Source organism: Talpa occidentalis, unplaced genomic scaffold (genome assembly GCF_014898055.3).
Source record: "Talpa occidentalis isolate TD23 unplaced genomic scaffold, MPIMG_talOcc4v2.1 talOcc4.16, whole genome shotgun sequence".
Taxonomy (NCBI): Eukaryota; Metazoa; Chordata; class Mammalia; order Eulipotyphla; family Talpidae; genus Talpa; species Talpa occidentalis.
This window is the reverse complement of record NW_023601653.1, coordinates 85,372,107-85,386,312: the sequence shown is the minus strand read 5'-3', so window position 1 is coordinate 85,386,312 and position 14,206 is coordinate 85,372,107. Positions and strand designations below refer to the sequence as shown.

Below are 14,206 nucleotides of genomic sequence, written 5' to 3'. Positions count from 1 at the left end.
GCTACAGTCAGGTACCTGTGAGTTCCCCTCTGCCGTGAATTAAACGTGGCTCTACTTAAGGTCTACATGGATAAAGCTTCTGTTAGTTTAATTTCTCACCTCAAAGTTCCCCTGAAATGAGAGTTCAATAAACCAGCTGACCTGCAATCCCTTATTACTCCATGAACTGTCAGGCACTACGGAAGATTAAGCTCCCTCTTAGCATTGGGGTGTTCCTTCTGGGTAGTGCACGTAGTTGTGTTGTTTTACATTTTGTGAAATTTCAAAAAATGTTTTAAATTTCATAAAAGTTTTTTAACTTTTGTTGGCTATTTAAGAACTTTATCTTGTACATGTAACTTCCTGCGACTTAACTGAAAAAATATTTTAAAGGTCCTCAAAACAAGCATTTGTGGTCACCTCCCTGGCCGGGCATCGAACTCAGGAATCAAACTCCTGCGCAGAGGTGATGCTGAGACTGTACCCCCCGCACCACCAGGGAGGCCCCGATGGGATTTTTATAGTCGTGGGCGAACACCCTCTCCCCAGCACCTGGTCTACATGTAAGATAACTCAGTTCCTCTGAATGCCAGCAGGGGGGATGGAAACCATGTGCTAAATTTACAGAAGTTCAAAGATAAACGGGCGCTTCCAGACCCCTTTTTACACAGCTGGGAGGGGACCCATCAGCGAGTGTTCCCGGTGCTGGTGACACTGTCTAAGCAAAGCTTGTCCTGTGCCTGTTGCAGGAGAGAGAAGGATTTTGTGAGGAGTTTCAGTGATGTCAGCCCGAAACTCACTCTAAATGATTGCAAAATGCCAGGGATGTAATGTCCCTTTGTACAAACAGAGCAGGTCAAAAAAATAACCTAAAGTTCTGCTGACTGAAAATAAAAGGGGAACCACCCCTGCAGGGGATTCTGGAGCAGCTTTCTCAAGGTTCCGCCCATCCAGCAAATGGGTCAGAGGCCACCTATGCCCCAGCTCACAGCAAGAGGAAGATCCACTTAGAAGGCACAAAAACATCCATCCAATTCACTGTTAAAGTACTGCGCATTAAACAACAATGAGGTGCCTTTATAAGGCTTCTCCCTCTATTGTAATGATTATATCCGGTGGAACTAGGGGGGCAATGAAACTAGTTTAAAAATAAAGGGGCTTTTTAAAAAAAAATTTAAAGATTTATTTATTTATGCATACAAGGGCTGGGGTACAGACCAGAGGTGGGGGGGGGGGCGGGGTGAGAGGCTCCACCAGAGACAGAGTGGGGAGCAGAATAGGGGGATCCCCTGAAACACACTGCTGAGGGGAGCAGCTGCGCCCTGTGGGTCACTCCCTGGCCAGGATCTCACTCAGGCCCTAGAGATGACAGAGCTGAGTCTTAACCCCTAGGCCGCTGGGGAGGCCCAAGGTGGAGCCCATGTTAACTAATGATCTCGCTCTTTGTCATGCTTGAGAGATGGTCCACGCAGACCAACCAAACTCCATGGGAGATTTCTATCTGTTCTGTTCACCCGCCCTCTAGCATACTGTAAATATTCAATAAATACTTGGGAAACAAACTTAGAAAACTACCTCCCTGACCTCACACAGTCTAAACACATACACTTCGCACAACCTGCATTAATTTCATGAAAACACTGTCAATGACACTATAAATCTCTTAAATCCAAGATCTTCTAAATTTATTCTTCTTGGTCTCTAATTCCCAAATCCATCCTTTTTTCTCCTCTATTCATCTTACTTTGTTTAGCATGTGGAAAAAGAACTGAGCGTTGCAATATACAATCAGTAAATTATTCTTAGCACACTGAATTATGTAGCAGCACTTAGCAATTACGGTACATAAAAGTGCATAATACTCTTGCTGTTTTAATACTCTGTGAAATAATGAACCTAGTCTGTAAACTGAAGGCAGAGAATAGTTAGAGAGCCACTAGGGCAGTAGCCTATCAGTTCTTTTATTTATTTATGCACACAAGAGCTGGGGTACAGGCCAGAGGTGTGGGGGGTGAGGGATTCATCAGAGACAGAGTGGGGAGCAGAACAGGCAGATCCACTGAAACCCACTGCTGAGGGGAGCAGCGGGGAGACAGGAGAGGTCTGCTGGGCCCTGTGGGCAGCTCCCTAGCCGGGACAGAACCCATGCTGCGGAGGCTGCGGACAGCTTCAGTGCTGAGACTTCACCCCTGCGCCCCCAGGGAGGCCCCTCCTATGAGTGTTTATGTGACAAAAGGGAAGTTCTCCCCACAGAAGTTTCACAACCTCAAATGCTGGTATGAAAGTGATAAAACTTTGTCAATAACACTGTGGATCTCGGGGTCTTCCTGGTAGCACAAGGGGTTAAGACGCAGCCTATGAAGCTGTCCACAGTCTCTGCAGCACAAGTTCAATCCCCAGCCAGGGAGCTACCCACAGGGCGCAGCAGACCTCCTGTCTCCCCGCTGCTCCCCTCAGCAGTGGATTTCAGTGGCTCCACCTGTTCTGCTCCCCACCCTGTCTCTGGTGAATCCTCTCTCCCCCGCACCTCTGGCCTGTACCCCAGCTCTTGTGTGCAGAAATAAATAAATCTTAAAAAAAAAAAAAAAAGAAAGAAAGAAAGAAAATCACCTACCAACAGTGTTACATGAGGACTCTGTCAGTATCTGTCTTAAGGCAGCAGCCTCTGACTGGGGCTCTCACAGAGGCAGCGACCCCCGAGGCCGCCGGAGGCAAGCAGGGCTGTGTCCAGGGCCGAGGCGGTCAGCAGGGCACACGAGAACCTCACTTTTTCTCTCCAGAAAATGTTCACAGTGTGACCCGCTCTCACGGCCAACGACAGTCTAGAAAGAACAGCCACTCTATTGGGTATTTTTAGCTTTTCTTTTCATAAACATTTCGTGTCACTGCTTTCCAAATAACTGCAAACCTTGCAAGTCAGCCAGAAGAAACGCGTAAAGAGCAGATTGCCCATCCACGCGGACAAGTAAGACTGACAACTAATTTTCTTCTGAAATGCGGTTGGAGGACGATCTGTCCCCGTGAGCTCTGCTCACACGTGTTCCCGCGGAGGAGCGCTGCGGCGCCAGACTCCAGCAGACACGAGGACGTGTGAGCAGGTCGCCGTGCGCCGGGCAGGACTGGAGGGGTTGTCTATGCTCGGCAGGACAGGGATTAGAAGGTGAGCATAAAAAGCCAGGACAGTGCAGTCAAAATAACTTTGTGGGGTAAACTGCCATGCTTTGGCCCTCAGTGACCCATCACCAAAACGTCTAATGGAAACACTAAAATTGTGCGACTCGTTACAACCGATGTGAGCAGTCAGACATGGAAGCAACGAGAGAACCACAGAAAATATTGAAATGATAATAAGGAATAAAATTCACAGGGGAATTTGAGGCCTGTCATGTGGAGGTGAGTCTCACAGGCTTGCCTTATTAAACAATTCTTCACTACGACTTTTCAAAAAGTGTAGGTGATTTAGAAGACAGTTTTAAGATTTCAAGACTTGCCTATTCTACTTTTTCTTTAGATTTATTTTTATTTATGCACACAAGAGCTGGGGTACAGACCAGAGGAGGGGGGCGGTGAGAGGATCCGCCAGAGACAGAGTGGGGAGCAGAGCAGGCAGACTGATGAAATACACCGTTGAGGGGAGCAGCGGGGAGATGGGAGAGGTCTGCCTCGCCATGTGGGGAGCTCCCTGGCCGGGGATGGAACTCAGGCCACAGCAGCGACAGTGTGCTAGGCCACTGGGGAGGTCCCTATTCCATTTCTCACCAACACTGTGATGAAGATACCTGCCGGACGGGACAGGGAGGCAAAGATTTAAAAAGCTCCTAACGTGCAGATGTCTGTATTTGCCAAGGGAAAATCAAATCTTAAATTTACTTTTGGAGCTGAGAACAACGGAAAGGAGAATGGAATTTGAGTCAGAAAACCTGCAGCCCTCCCCCGAAATGTGGCTCCTCGGTGAACCCCGTAACGAGGTGTGTCGCAGCCTCCAGAGGCTTCTCCGGAGCATCACGAGGTGGTCCAGTGAAGACCAGTGATCACCAAGCCAGGACAGGTCCTTCCCTCCACCTACACGCCCCGGCGGCCGCTGCGCAGGTGATCAGAGGCCCTGCGGAACAGCAATAAACATGATGACCTTCAAAGTGTAACAGGGTGGTCCCCAGGAAAGGGGGAGGTTCCCTGCCCCACCCAAGGGAGGGTGGAGCTGAGCAGGAAGAGGAGAAGCTGCAGAAGAGACTGAGGAAGGAAGGAAGCAGGATGGAGCCAGGAGACCTGGAGGAGGCACATGGAGCCTAGAGACACGTGAAGAAACTGCGCTTGTCTTTTGGTCGTGGACGGGGTGACACAGATGTGGGTGAGACCCATGGGGAGGTGACCATGGCAGCTTTTATCTTGATGTTGATTTTGCTCTTTTCCTTCCGGGCTTGTCCGGTTGTTTGTGACCCTTTTCTGTGGGTCCCCACTTGAAGGTGCTTTAGACTTGGGGCAGGCTTTGGGGCCTTGCTCTGGGCCAATCCCATGTGGATGGACTTTTACCCACGAGGGGACGGGTAACTCTGGATGCTTCACTTAGAAACTAGACTCTTTGCCTTTCCTGTATTGTTTCCTAGTTTTATTAAAGTTCCTTCCCATTAAAGTCTCCTATGTTTTGTGTTGATGCGGCGGATGGCAGAACCCATTTAGAATAGGCAGGTTTGCGGGGTTTGGGCTGCCCCTCTCCCTGCCCTATAACAAAAGCACCACAAAAAAGCCACTTGTGCGTTCCCTTTAGACAGGCTCTTTCTTCTTTTTTTAAAAGAAGGTATTTATTGGGCCTCCCCGGTGGCGCAGCGGTTGAGCGCTGGGTTGCGAAGCTGCCCGCAGCCTCTGCAGCACCGGTTCGATCCCCGGCTGCTCCCCGGCCACCGGAGGAGGGTCCCATGTGGCGTGCAGACCTCTCCTGCCGCCCGCTGCTCCCCTCAGCAGTGTACTTCGGTCCTTCTGCCTGCTCTGCTCCCCGCTCTGGCTCTGGTGAATTCTCTCACCCTCCTGTGCTTCTGACTGTACCCAGCGCTTGTATAAATAAATAAATAAATAAATAAATAAATAAATAAATAAATAAATAAATAAATCTTTAAAAAAAAAAGAATTTAAAAAAAAAAAAAAAAGAAGGTATTTATTTTTACATATTTTTGTATTTATTTATGCAAGCACTGGGTACAGTCAGAAGCGCAGGAGGGTGAGAGAATCCACCAGAGCCAGAGCGGGGAGCAGAGCAGGCAGAAGGACCGAAGGACACTGCCGAGGGGAGCAGGGGGTGGCAGGAGAGGTCTGCGCGCCATGTGGGACTCTCGCTTGGAGGCCGGGGATCGAACCGGCGCTGCAGAGGCTGCAGGCAGCTTCGCCACCCAGCGCTCAACCGCTGCGCCACCGGGGAGGCCCGCAGCATTTTCTTTATAGATGTACAATTTCTGTCACTGTGGAGCAGACAGAGAAGAGACAGTCTCACAGCCCTGCCCTCTCCCCGTTCCGCATTTACCACAACACCCTGCTTGCTCTGGATGTTTTCAAGAGCTCTAGGAACCGCACTGTCCTGGCTTTTCCACCAGGTGTGACAGCCCCAGAAAATCACGATTATCAATATAGATCCTTCCCTCTTCACCTCTCGAAAGAAAAGGTAAATTTCGTTTCTACACCAGATTCCAAAGTGCTTATCTTACAGCCACCAGCACAGAGAACCTTAATCCTTATCAATTTATTCTAAGTTTCACTTCCTTAGCTCACAAATCTTATCAGGAATTTAACAGACTGGCTGAGTCACTTCTTTAAACCAAAATGCCCACTAAAATTCAGAGTTCGGTCTCCACCTTACTCCAGCCGGCAAGTCAGTCTGTGACCCAGCGCCGGGTGCGAGCTCTGTAAGGGGGGACACAGCAAAGCTTCAGGGTACACGTAGTATGCTCTTCAAACAAAAACCTGGTCTTGGGCCTCCCTGGTGGCGCAAGGGGTTAGGCGGTGCACTGTGAAGCTGTCCGCAGCCTCTGCAGCACGAATTTGATCCCTGGCTGGCCAGGGAGCTACCCACATGGCGCAGCAGACCTCTCCTGTCTCCCCGCTGCTCCCCTCAGCAGTGGGTTTCAGTCCGTCTGTCTGTTCTGCTCCCCGCTCTGTCTCTGGGGAGTCCTCTCACCCCCGCACCTCTGGCCTGCACCCCAGCTCTTGTGTGCATAAATAATCTTTGGGAAAAAAAAAAAAAAACAACCTGGTCTTAACCGTGTGAATTTTACCGCCGTACTTCAAACACGCAGTAAGTCAGGGCACTCTGCAGGCCAGCGGCGCCGAGGGAGCCCCGTGAACACAAAACAACGTGTGCGCGCCAGGAAAAAGGACGTTTTCACTTTTTGCAGGCCTGAAGCTTCTCTCTCGCAGCTCCAGCCGGGATACGCCGCCTGGGGGAGGGAGCAGCTCCCCGCGAGAATCCAGGAGCCTGCGGGTTTCCTGGAGACCGGTCAGCTCTGGGTCCCACCCCCGCGACCACGCGGTGGGCAGCGCTCCCGGCGCCGGAGGACGCGGCAGGCGGGCCAGGGGCGGCCCGGGAGAGAGAAGGGGCAGAAAGCGCACCCGGCCTGAGAAGGTCCCTGCCGGCCTTCGCCCACAGTTCCTGGCGCAGCGCTCCCCGAGCCTTGGGAGCTCCTGACCCACAAAGGCCCCTCCCTGCGGGCTTGGGGTGACTACCTGGAGCCACCCGAGGCCGGACGGCGGCCTGAAGAACCGGAGGACGCCAGCCGCTGAGCCGGCAGGTCCTGGGGTCGGCGCCCGAGCCAACCCCACAAATATTTTGGGCTCCACCCCCACCCAGGCCAGGGAGACCCCAGACACCACGGGCGGCAGACCCTGCAGTCACCCTCCCCGGGAGGCGCCGGGCGGGGCGGAGCCAGCAGCGGGGCTGGGCGTCCCCGCCATGCGGGCCTGGCGGCCACTTGCTTTTCCTCCAGCGCCCGGCGCGCGGGCCCAGCTCGGCAGGACAAACGGGCAGGCGCGTCCACGGGCGACCCCCCGTCCCCGTTCCCCGAGTTCTCAAACTCTTCACTCTCCCGTCAACACACCCCTCGCCGGCCTCTGCGCGCGCCGGCAGCCGCGTCCTCCCAGAGCCCCTCAGCGCGGGTGAGGACCCCCCGTCAGGCCACCCCTTTCAGATCGGGGTGCCCTGGAGCACCCCAGGAGGGCCCGGGCCGCAGCCGAGTCAGCGGCCCGCGACGACGAGGGAATCACACGCCCGCCGCGGAACGCGGCCGCAGAGCCCAGCCCGGCGGCGAGCCCCGCCCCGGCCCCCTGGCCGCGGCCACCCAGGGCCAGCGGGGGACCCCGGCCGGGGCGCAGCCCTGACGCGCGGGAGGCGGGGCCGTCGGCGGACGATTAGGCCACGCAGGCTCCGCTCCCGACGCGGCGGGGCCGGCGCTTCTCCCGCGGGCCGGGCCGGGGGGGCCGGGGGACCCCACACTCCGGCCGAGGAGCGGACACTTGCTGGCCGCCCCGCCCGCGCCCCCGTCCCGTCCCGTCCCGTCCCGTCCTCGGGCGTTCGCGGCCTGCGCGGCCGGAGAAGCCCGACCTCGGCGCGCGCGACGGGGCGGCCGGGCCGGGCAGCGCTGACACAGCCGCCCCCCCCGCCCGCCGGCGCCGCCCGGCTGCGGTCCAGGAAGGGCCGCCCGGCCCGGCCGGCCCGTCGGGTGGACGCGGGCGCCGCGCCCCTCCCGCCCCCCGCGCCCCGCGCCCCCCGCGCGCCCCCAAGGGAGGACGTGGCCGGGCCCGGCTCGCTGCTCGCGGCCCCCCGCGCCGGGCCCGACGGGGCGCAGCCCGCGCCCCGCACCCGGCCCGGCCCGCTCTGCCCCGGGGCCCCTCCCGCCCGCGCGGACGCGGCCTCACCTGCGCGCCGGCGCGGGGCTTGCCCGGGGGCGGCCGGCGGAAGAAGGAGGTCCGCGCGGTGAAGAAGAAGTCCTCGGCGTCCTCCTCCAGGCTGCTGTAGCCGCTGCTCATGCTGCCGCCGCGCGGCCCCGGCGCACAGCAGGGAGCCGCCCGCCCGCCCGCGAGGTGCCGCCGCTCGGCCCGCAGCCCCGCGCGCCCGCCGGCTCCGCGCCCGGCCCGGAACGCCCAGGCCCGGCGGGACACGCCCCTCCCGTCAGGACACGCCCCCGCCGTCGGGACACGCCCCTCCCGTCAGGACACGCCCCCGTCGTCGGGACACGCCCCTCCGTCAGGACACGCCCAGCCGTCGGGACACGCCCCTCCGTCAGGACACGCCCAGCCGTCGGGACACGCCCCTCCCGTCGGGACACGCCCCCGCGGGCGCGGCTCCCCCTCAGTGCCGGGACCCCGAGAGCGGGGTTCGCGGGCTGCCGGTGGGGGCGGCTGTGCTCGCGACGCCTCTCCGTCGGAAGCGGCGCCGGGCCGGGGCGAGCGGGTCCTTGCGGTCCCGCCCCGGGCCAGACCCGCCGGCGCCCCGCCCCACCGTGCGGTTCCGGGCGTCCGGCGCGGGGGGGGTGGGGGGAGGGGCCGCCGGGCCGCGCGGGTCGCTCGGGGAGTCCTTGGAGGACCCGGTCGCCCCGGGTCTCCCGCCGCCCGGCCCCGGCGAGGCTTCGCGGCCCGGAGCCCCAGTCGTCGGGCGGCGGGCGGAGCCGCCGCTTGTCGCCGACGGGGGTCGCTGGGTCTGTGCAGCGAAGACGCGAGGACGCGCCCCCGGGGCGCGGGGGTCAGTCTCAGGCTGTCGCTGCTGCGGCCTCAGTTCGATCCCCGGCCAGGAAGCTGCCCACGTGGCGCGGCAGACCCCTCCTGTCCCCCGCTGCACCCCTCAGCAGTGGACTTCAGTGGATCCGCCTGTTCTGCTCCCCACTCTGGGGAGTCCTCTCACCCCCACACCTCTGGCCTACACCCCAGTTCTCGTATGCATAAATAAATACATCTTTTTAAAAAAAAGATTTATTTTTATTTACTTACACATGCAAGAGCCAGGGTGTAGACCAGAGGTTTGGGGGTGAGAGGACTCCCCAGAGACAGAGTGGGGAGCAGAACAGGCGGATGCACTGAAATCCACTGCTGAGGGGAGCAGCAGGCGAGTCACTCAGGAGAGGTCTGCTGCACCACATGGGTGTGTCCCTGGCCGGGGATCGAACTCAGGCTGCAGAGGCTGTGGCCAGCTTCACAGCGCTGACGCTTAACCCCTTGCGCCACCAGGGAGGCGGCCAAGCAGGATACGTTCAGTAAGGCCCACATGGATGAAGAGAGGATCCTGGTGGAGACACCTGGAAATCTGCAAAGGCATTAAGAAAAACAAGGAAAAAAATACCACTCTATGCCTACAAATTTCTTTTCTCATGGGGATCTAAACAGAAAATGAGCAAAAATATTCCAAAGCAAAATCAGCTTAAGATTGAGGAGTCAAATAAAGTAATAACAGGATAAAAACTTTGAAGTTACAAGATTGGTAAATTTTAAAAATCCAATACTGCACAAACACACTGGGGCAAAAGATGTTCGCGGACAATTTCCACTTCTTATAAGCTAAATATAGGTTGGCTAAAAATTCTTATATTTCAACCAAGCTACAAAGATAAATATCTACTTTTTTTTTTTTAAGATTTATTTATTTATTTTATACAAGCACGGGGTACAGTCAGAAGCGCAGGAGGGTGAGAGAATCCACCAGAGCCAGAGCGGGGAGCAGAGCAGGCAGAAGGACCAAAGGACACTGCTGAGGGGAGCAGCGGGCGGCAGGAGAGGTCTGCGCGCCATGCGGGACCCTCGCCGGCTGGGGATCAAACCGGCGCTGCAGAGGCTGCGGGCAGCTTCACAGTGCGGCGCTCAGCCTGCTGCGCCACCAGGGAGGCCCAATATCCATCTACTTTTGAATAAGAACAGCAGGGAACTCTAACTTCCAGCAAATGAGAAAAAAAATTAACATTACATTCGAATCACTTTGGCAAGGTACAGGATTTACAAAGGGCATTTGAAACTAAAACTTAATTAGTTGGGTTTTTCTCAAATAGGTGGGGATTCTACTGAGTAAACATCTGTGTTTGCTTTGATTCCAGTACAGGTTTATTCATGCCCGATGAGGGAATCCTACAGGAAAAAAATCTGAAGCAATTGGAGGTGTATTTTGAAAAATCTACGCTGTTATTCCTAAGGCATCCACTCAGATAAGGGGGGAATCACTTCATTTATTACTGACGATTATGATTCCCCATGAAAGGGGATGTGGGGACCTTGACATGCAGCCCCTCAAGGGTCTCAGCTCCTCGGTGCAGCCGCTCACGATGGACAGAACCGCCTTCAGGCCCAACCGCATAGGCTTGAGCGCAGGTCAGATGATCTCAGAGAAAAAGCAGGGTTTTGCTGGCCAGGAACGATTCGCGGCAAGTGGGCCGGAAGTGCGTTCCGGTGGAGCCTATTCAGAGGGAATCGCCGTGCGAACTTTTAAATGAGAGTAAAGATTGTGTCTGTTCAGTCGGCCGGACACTGGACTGCCCAATATTTATTTTGATCAGCTCCTCCAGGTACTTTTGACTCTCCACCCACACACTCCTGCCGAGGGCTTTAGCTCTTCACTCCATTTTTGGAAATCGGTGGAGAGAACCTGTGCTCATTTGCCCCACGGTAGTTGCCGTTGCTGTGACCCCTTCAAGGAGGCACAACTCTCGCCTCTGAGCTCTCTGGAAGCAGAGCCGGCTGGAGGGGCGGGTGTCCTCAAAGCAGGAAGCGCGGCCCTCCCGTTGCAAGCTATGAAAGATGAAAGGGCATTTTGTGCAATTTTTGCCTGAGATTTCACCTCAGGAGGCTGGGAGGTGGGGAGACGGAGAAACACAGTGTCCCTGGCTGCACGTGGGACGAGTTTCACACGCACAAGGCCGCAGTCTGAGGGCCGGTCTTCAATACACTGTTCCTGCGCCAGAGCCCAGGACGTCGGGCCCGACTCTCTGTCCAGGAAGCTTTCAGCAAACAGAAGTGCTCGTGTGCACATGCAAGGAGGGCCTTCCAGAGAGACGGACCCTCCTCAGCAAATACAAATGGAAACGGTGCCTCTAGAATGTCCATGGAGGCCTCGCTGGTGGCCCAGGAGTCAGGCTCAGGCTGTCACCTCTATGGCCCGAGTCCATCCCCAGCCAGGGACCTGATCCACATGGCGCAGCAGACCCCTCCTGTCTCCCCGCTGCTCCCTCAGCAGTGGGTTTCAGTCGATCTGCCTGTTTTGCTCCCCACGCTGTCTCTGGGGAGTCCTCTCACCCCCTGCACCTCTGGCCTGCACCCCAGCTCTTGTGTGCATACATAAATAAACCTTTTTTAAAACATGAAAAATGGGCCTCCCCGGTGGCGCAGCGGTTGAGCGCTGGGTTGCGAAGCTGCCCGCGGCCTCTGAGGCGCCGGTTCGATCCCCGGCTGCTCCCCGGCCACTGGGTAAGGGTCCCACATGGCGCGCAGACCTCTCCTGCCGCCCGCTGCTCCCCTCAGCAGTGTCCTTCGGTCCTTCTGCCTGCTCTGCTCCCCGCTCTGGCTCTGGTGAATTCTCTCGCCCTCCCGCGCTTCTGACTGTACCCAGTGCTTGTATAAATAAATAAATTAAACCAAAAAAAAAAAATAATAAAATAAAACATGAAAAATGTGTGAAAATATAAAGATCAGGGAAGCGTGGTGAGATCTGCTGAGTCGTGGAGCAGGAGGAAGCCCCAGCCGGGCCCGTTCCCGTTGGGGGGGGGGGTTCTTCAGGAGCCGCCTGTCCTCAGGCCGAGGCCAGTGAAGTTGAGAAAAGATCAAATCAACGCTTGGGGAGAAACTGAGGAGGTAAAACTTGACCTGCCGGGAACTTGGGCGCTACCTCCCAGCCACGGGCGGCAAGAAGGAAACGTGAAGAAAGGTGCACTGGGAGGGGGCTGGGGCGGGGGCTGTGTCGTAACAGGGAGAACAGACAAACAGCTTGGCCGCCTCTTGTGAAACGTCCGTCCTGCGGCTCACGAGGACCCAGAGCAGGGGACGCGTGTGGGGGCGGGGGGGGGCACTGGGACACGTGACTCGAGATCCCAGAGTCATCTCAGTGGACTGCTGTGGTCACAAGCAGAGTAGGGGAGCAGGACCCCTCCCTCCGCTCTCCTGGGTCCCGCATCTGGGCCGCTGATGGGAGAAAGGGTTGATGGCGACACAGGCGAGGCTCTGCAGACCAGGCATGAACCCCAAAGAGTGTGCAGACGGGGTGGAGCCCAGGCTATGTCCTACTTTATCAAACGGAGGCAAAGGGGGTGATGGGCTTGGAGGGGCCTGGGAGAGGTTGTGGGGGTGACGGACACGTACCGTAAACAAGCTCTGTTGGCTGCGGTTTGTCAAGCAGATGCAAGTCCTCTCAGATGAAGAGTCACTCCTGTGAGGGGGAGGAGAGCGCCTTTGTGCGTGTAGTGCTACACCCTGTGGCCTAGTCCCCTGCCGGGGTCCAACTCGGGCCCAGGCCGCAGAGGTAACAGTGCAGACCCCTAGGCCACCAGGGAGGCCCATGCCTTAATTTTTTTTTAAAGGTTTATTTATGCTACAAGAACTGGGGTGCAGGCCAGAGGTGAGGGGGTGAGAGGATTTACCAGAGGCAGAGCGGGGAGCAGAACAGGCGGATCCACTGAAATCCACTGCTGAGGGATACAGGGGCGAGACAGGAGAGGTCTGTTGCGCCCTGTGGGTAGCTCCCTGGGGACTGAACTCATGCTGCAGCGGCTGCAACAGCTTCATCGTGCTGAGACTAACCCCTGCGCCCCCAGGGAGGCCCCCCTCACATTAAGTTTTATAATAAAAGTTTTTAAAGCAGCATAAGATGTGTATTTCTCCTAATTCCACTGACACGCAACCACCACCCCCTCACCCCAATTCAGACTCACCTGGGATCAGATCTGACTCCTGGGAAGACGCCGCTGAGAGCCCTTTCATCTTCTCAGCTCCTCACAAATCTTACAGATAGTGCTTTCCCGGCCCCGGACGCTGCTGTTAGCAGTTGCGCTTCCACACGGAGAAATTAACAGCAGGGCTGTAATCACGGCAGCCTGACCAGGCTTTTTGCTCAGGGCACTTTCTCACATTGCCATCTCAGCCTCCCCCACAGGCTCTGTAATTACTGCTCCTTCACACACCGGAAACTGAGTCCCGGGAAGCTGGGCGACACGTCCACGATGACCAGTCCTGACCCCGGGGCCCTTGGGGCCATTTCAACTATGTCCTACACATGATGTTAGAATTCACAGTTTAGCTCTTCCTCCGACGCTCTGGTTACACGGCACGCACATTAGAAGGTGACCTTAAAGCCCGAGTCTCTTTAGCAGGTTGAGGAGCCTCCACACAGCTCTCCGTCGTGGTGGGACCAGTGTGTACTCCCACCAGCAGTGCAGGAGGGTTCCTTTTTCTCCACACCCTCGCCAACATTTGTTGTTGCTAGTTTTTTTAATATGTGCCATTCTCACTGGTGTGAGATGGTATCTCATGGTAGTTTTGATTTGCATTTCCCTGATTGCAAGTGATGTTGAACATTTTTTCATATGCCTGTTGGCCATTTGCATTTCCTCTTTGGAGAAATTTCTTTTTAGCTCTTCTGCCCATTTTTTGACTGGATTATTTACGTTCTTTTTGTTGAGTGTCTTCAGCTCTTTGTAGATTTTTGTGATCAGTCCTTTATCATCAGTGTTGTGTGCAAAAATGTTCTCCCAGTCCAGTCGGTGGGGTGTCTCTTTGTTATGGTTACTGTCTCTTTTGCTGTGCAGAAGCTCTTTAGTTTGATGTAGTCCCAGCTGTTTATCTTTGCCTTCACTCTCACTGCTTTGGGTCAACCTGCTAAAGATGGAGCTTCCATAGGATCCAGCAATTCCACTCCTAGGTATTTACCCAAAGGACACAGAAACATCCATTCCAAAGGGCACCTGCACCCCTATGTTTAGAGCAGCACTGTTTACAATAGCTAAGCTTTGGAAACCGCCCAAATGCCCAAAAATAGATGACTGGTCAAGAAGATGTGGTCCATATGCACCATGGAATATTACTCAGCATTCAAAAAAGATAAACATATGCAGTTTGCAGCAACATGGATGGCGCTGGAAGGGATCATGCTCAGCAAAATAAGCCAGAAAGAAAAATACCGGATGGTCTCACTCATAGCAGGAATCTAGAAACCCTAAATAAGGGACCAGGAAAAAGAATAACTATAATAAAGTAAAAATCAAAACCAACAAGCAACTTTAAA

General features: G+C 55.6%; 1 protein-coding gene and 1 long non-coding RNA gene across 2 annotated transcripts in view; both read right to left on the bottom strand.

The window, feature by feature from the left end:
• The window catches only part of RASSF3 (Ras association domain family member 3), a 43,220-nt gene extending 35,218 nt beyond the window's left edge, over window positions 1-8,002 (bottom strand). The window contains exon 1 of the mRNA XM_054696745.1: window positions 7,876-8,002. Coding sequence (XP_054552720.1) covers window positions 7,876-7,986 — 111 coding nt within the window. The 5' untranslated portion in view covers window positions 7,987-8,002. The remainder of the gene's footprint in view (window positions 1-7,875) is intronic.
• Window positions 8,003-8,944: 942 nt separating this feature from the next.
• LOC119248501 (uncharacterized) lies at window positions 8,945-14,206 on the bottom strand. The gene is made up of 3 exons (XR_005125935.2): window positions 12,858-14,206; window positions 12,289-12,355; window positions 8,945-9,256 (listed from the first exon to the last, which is right to left on the bottom strand). It is a non-coding gene; the product is annotated as an uncharacterized LOC119248501 (long non-coding RNA).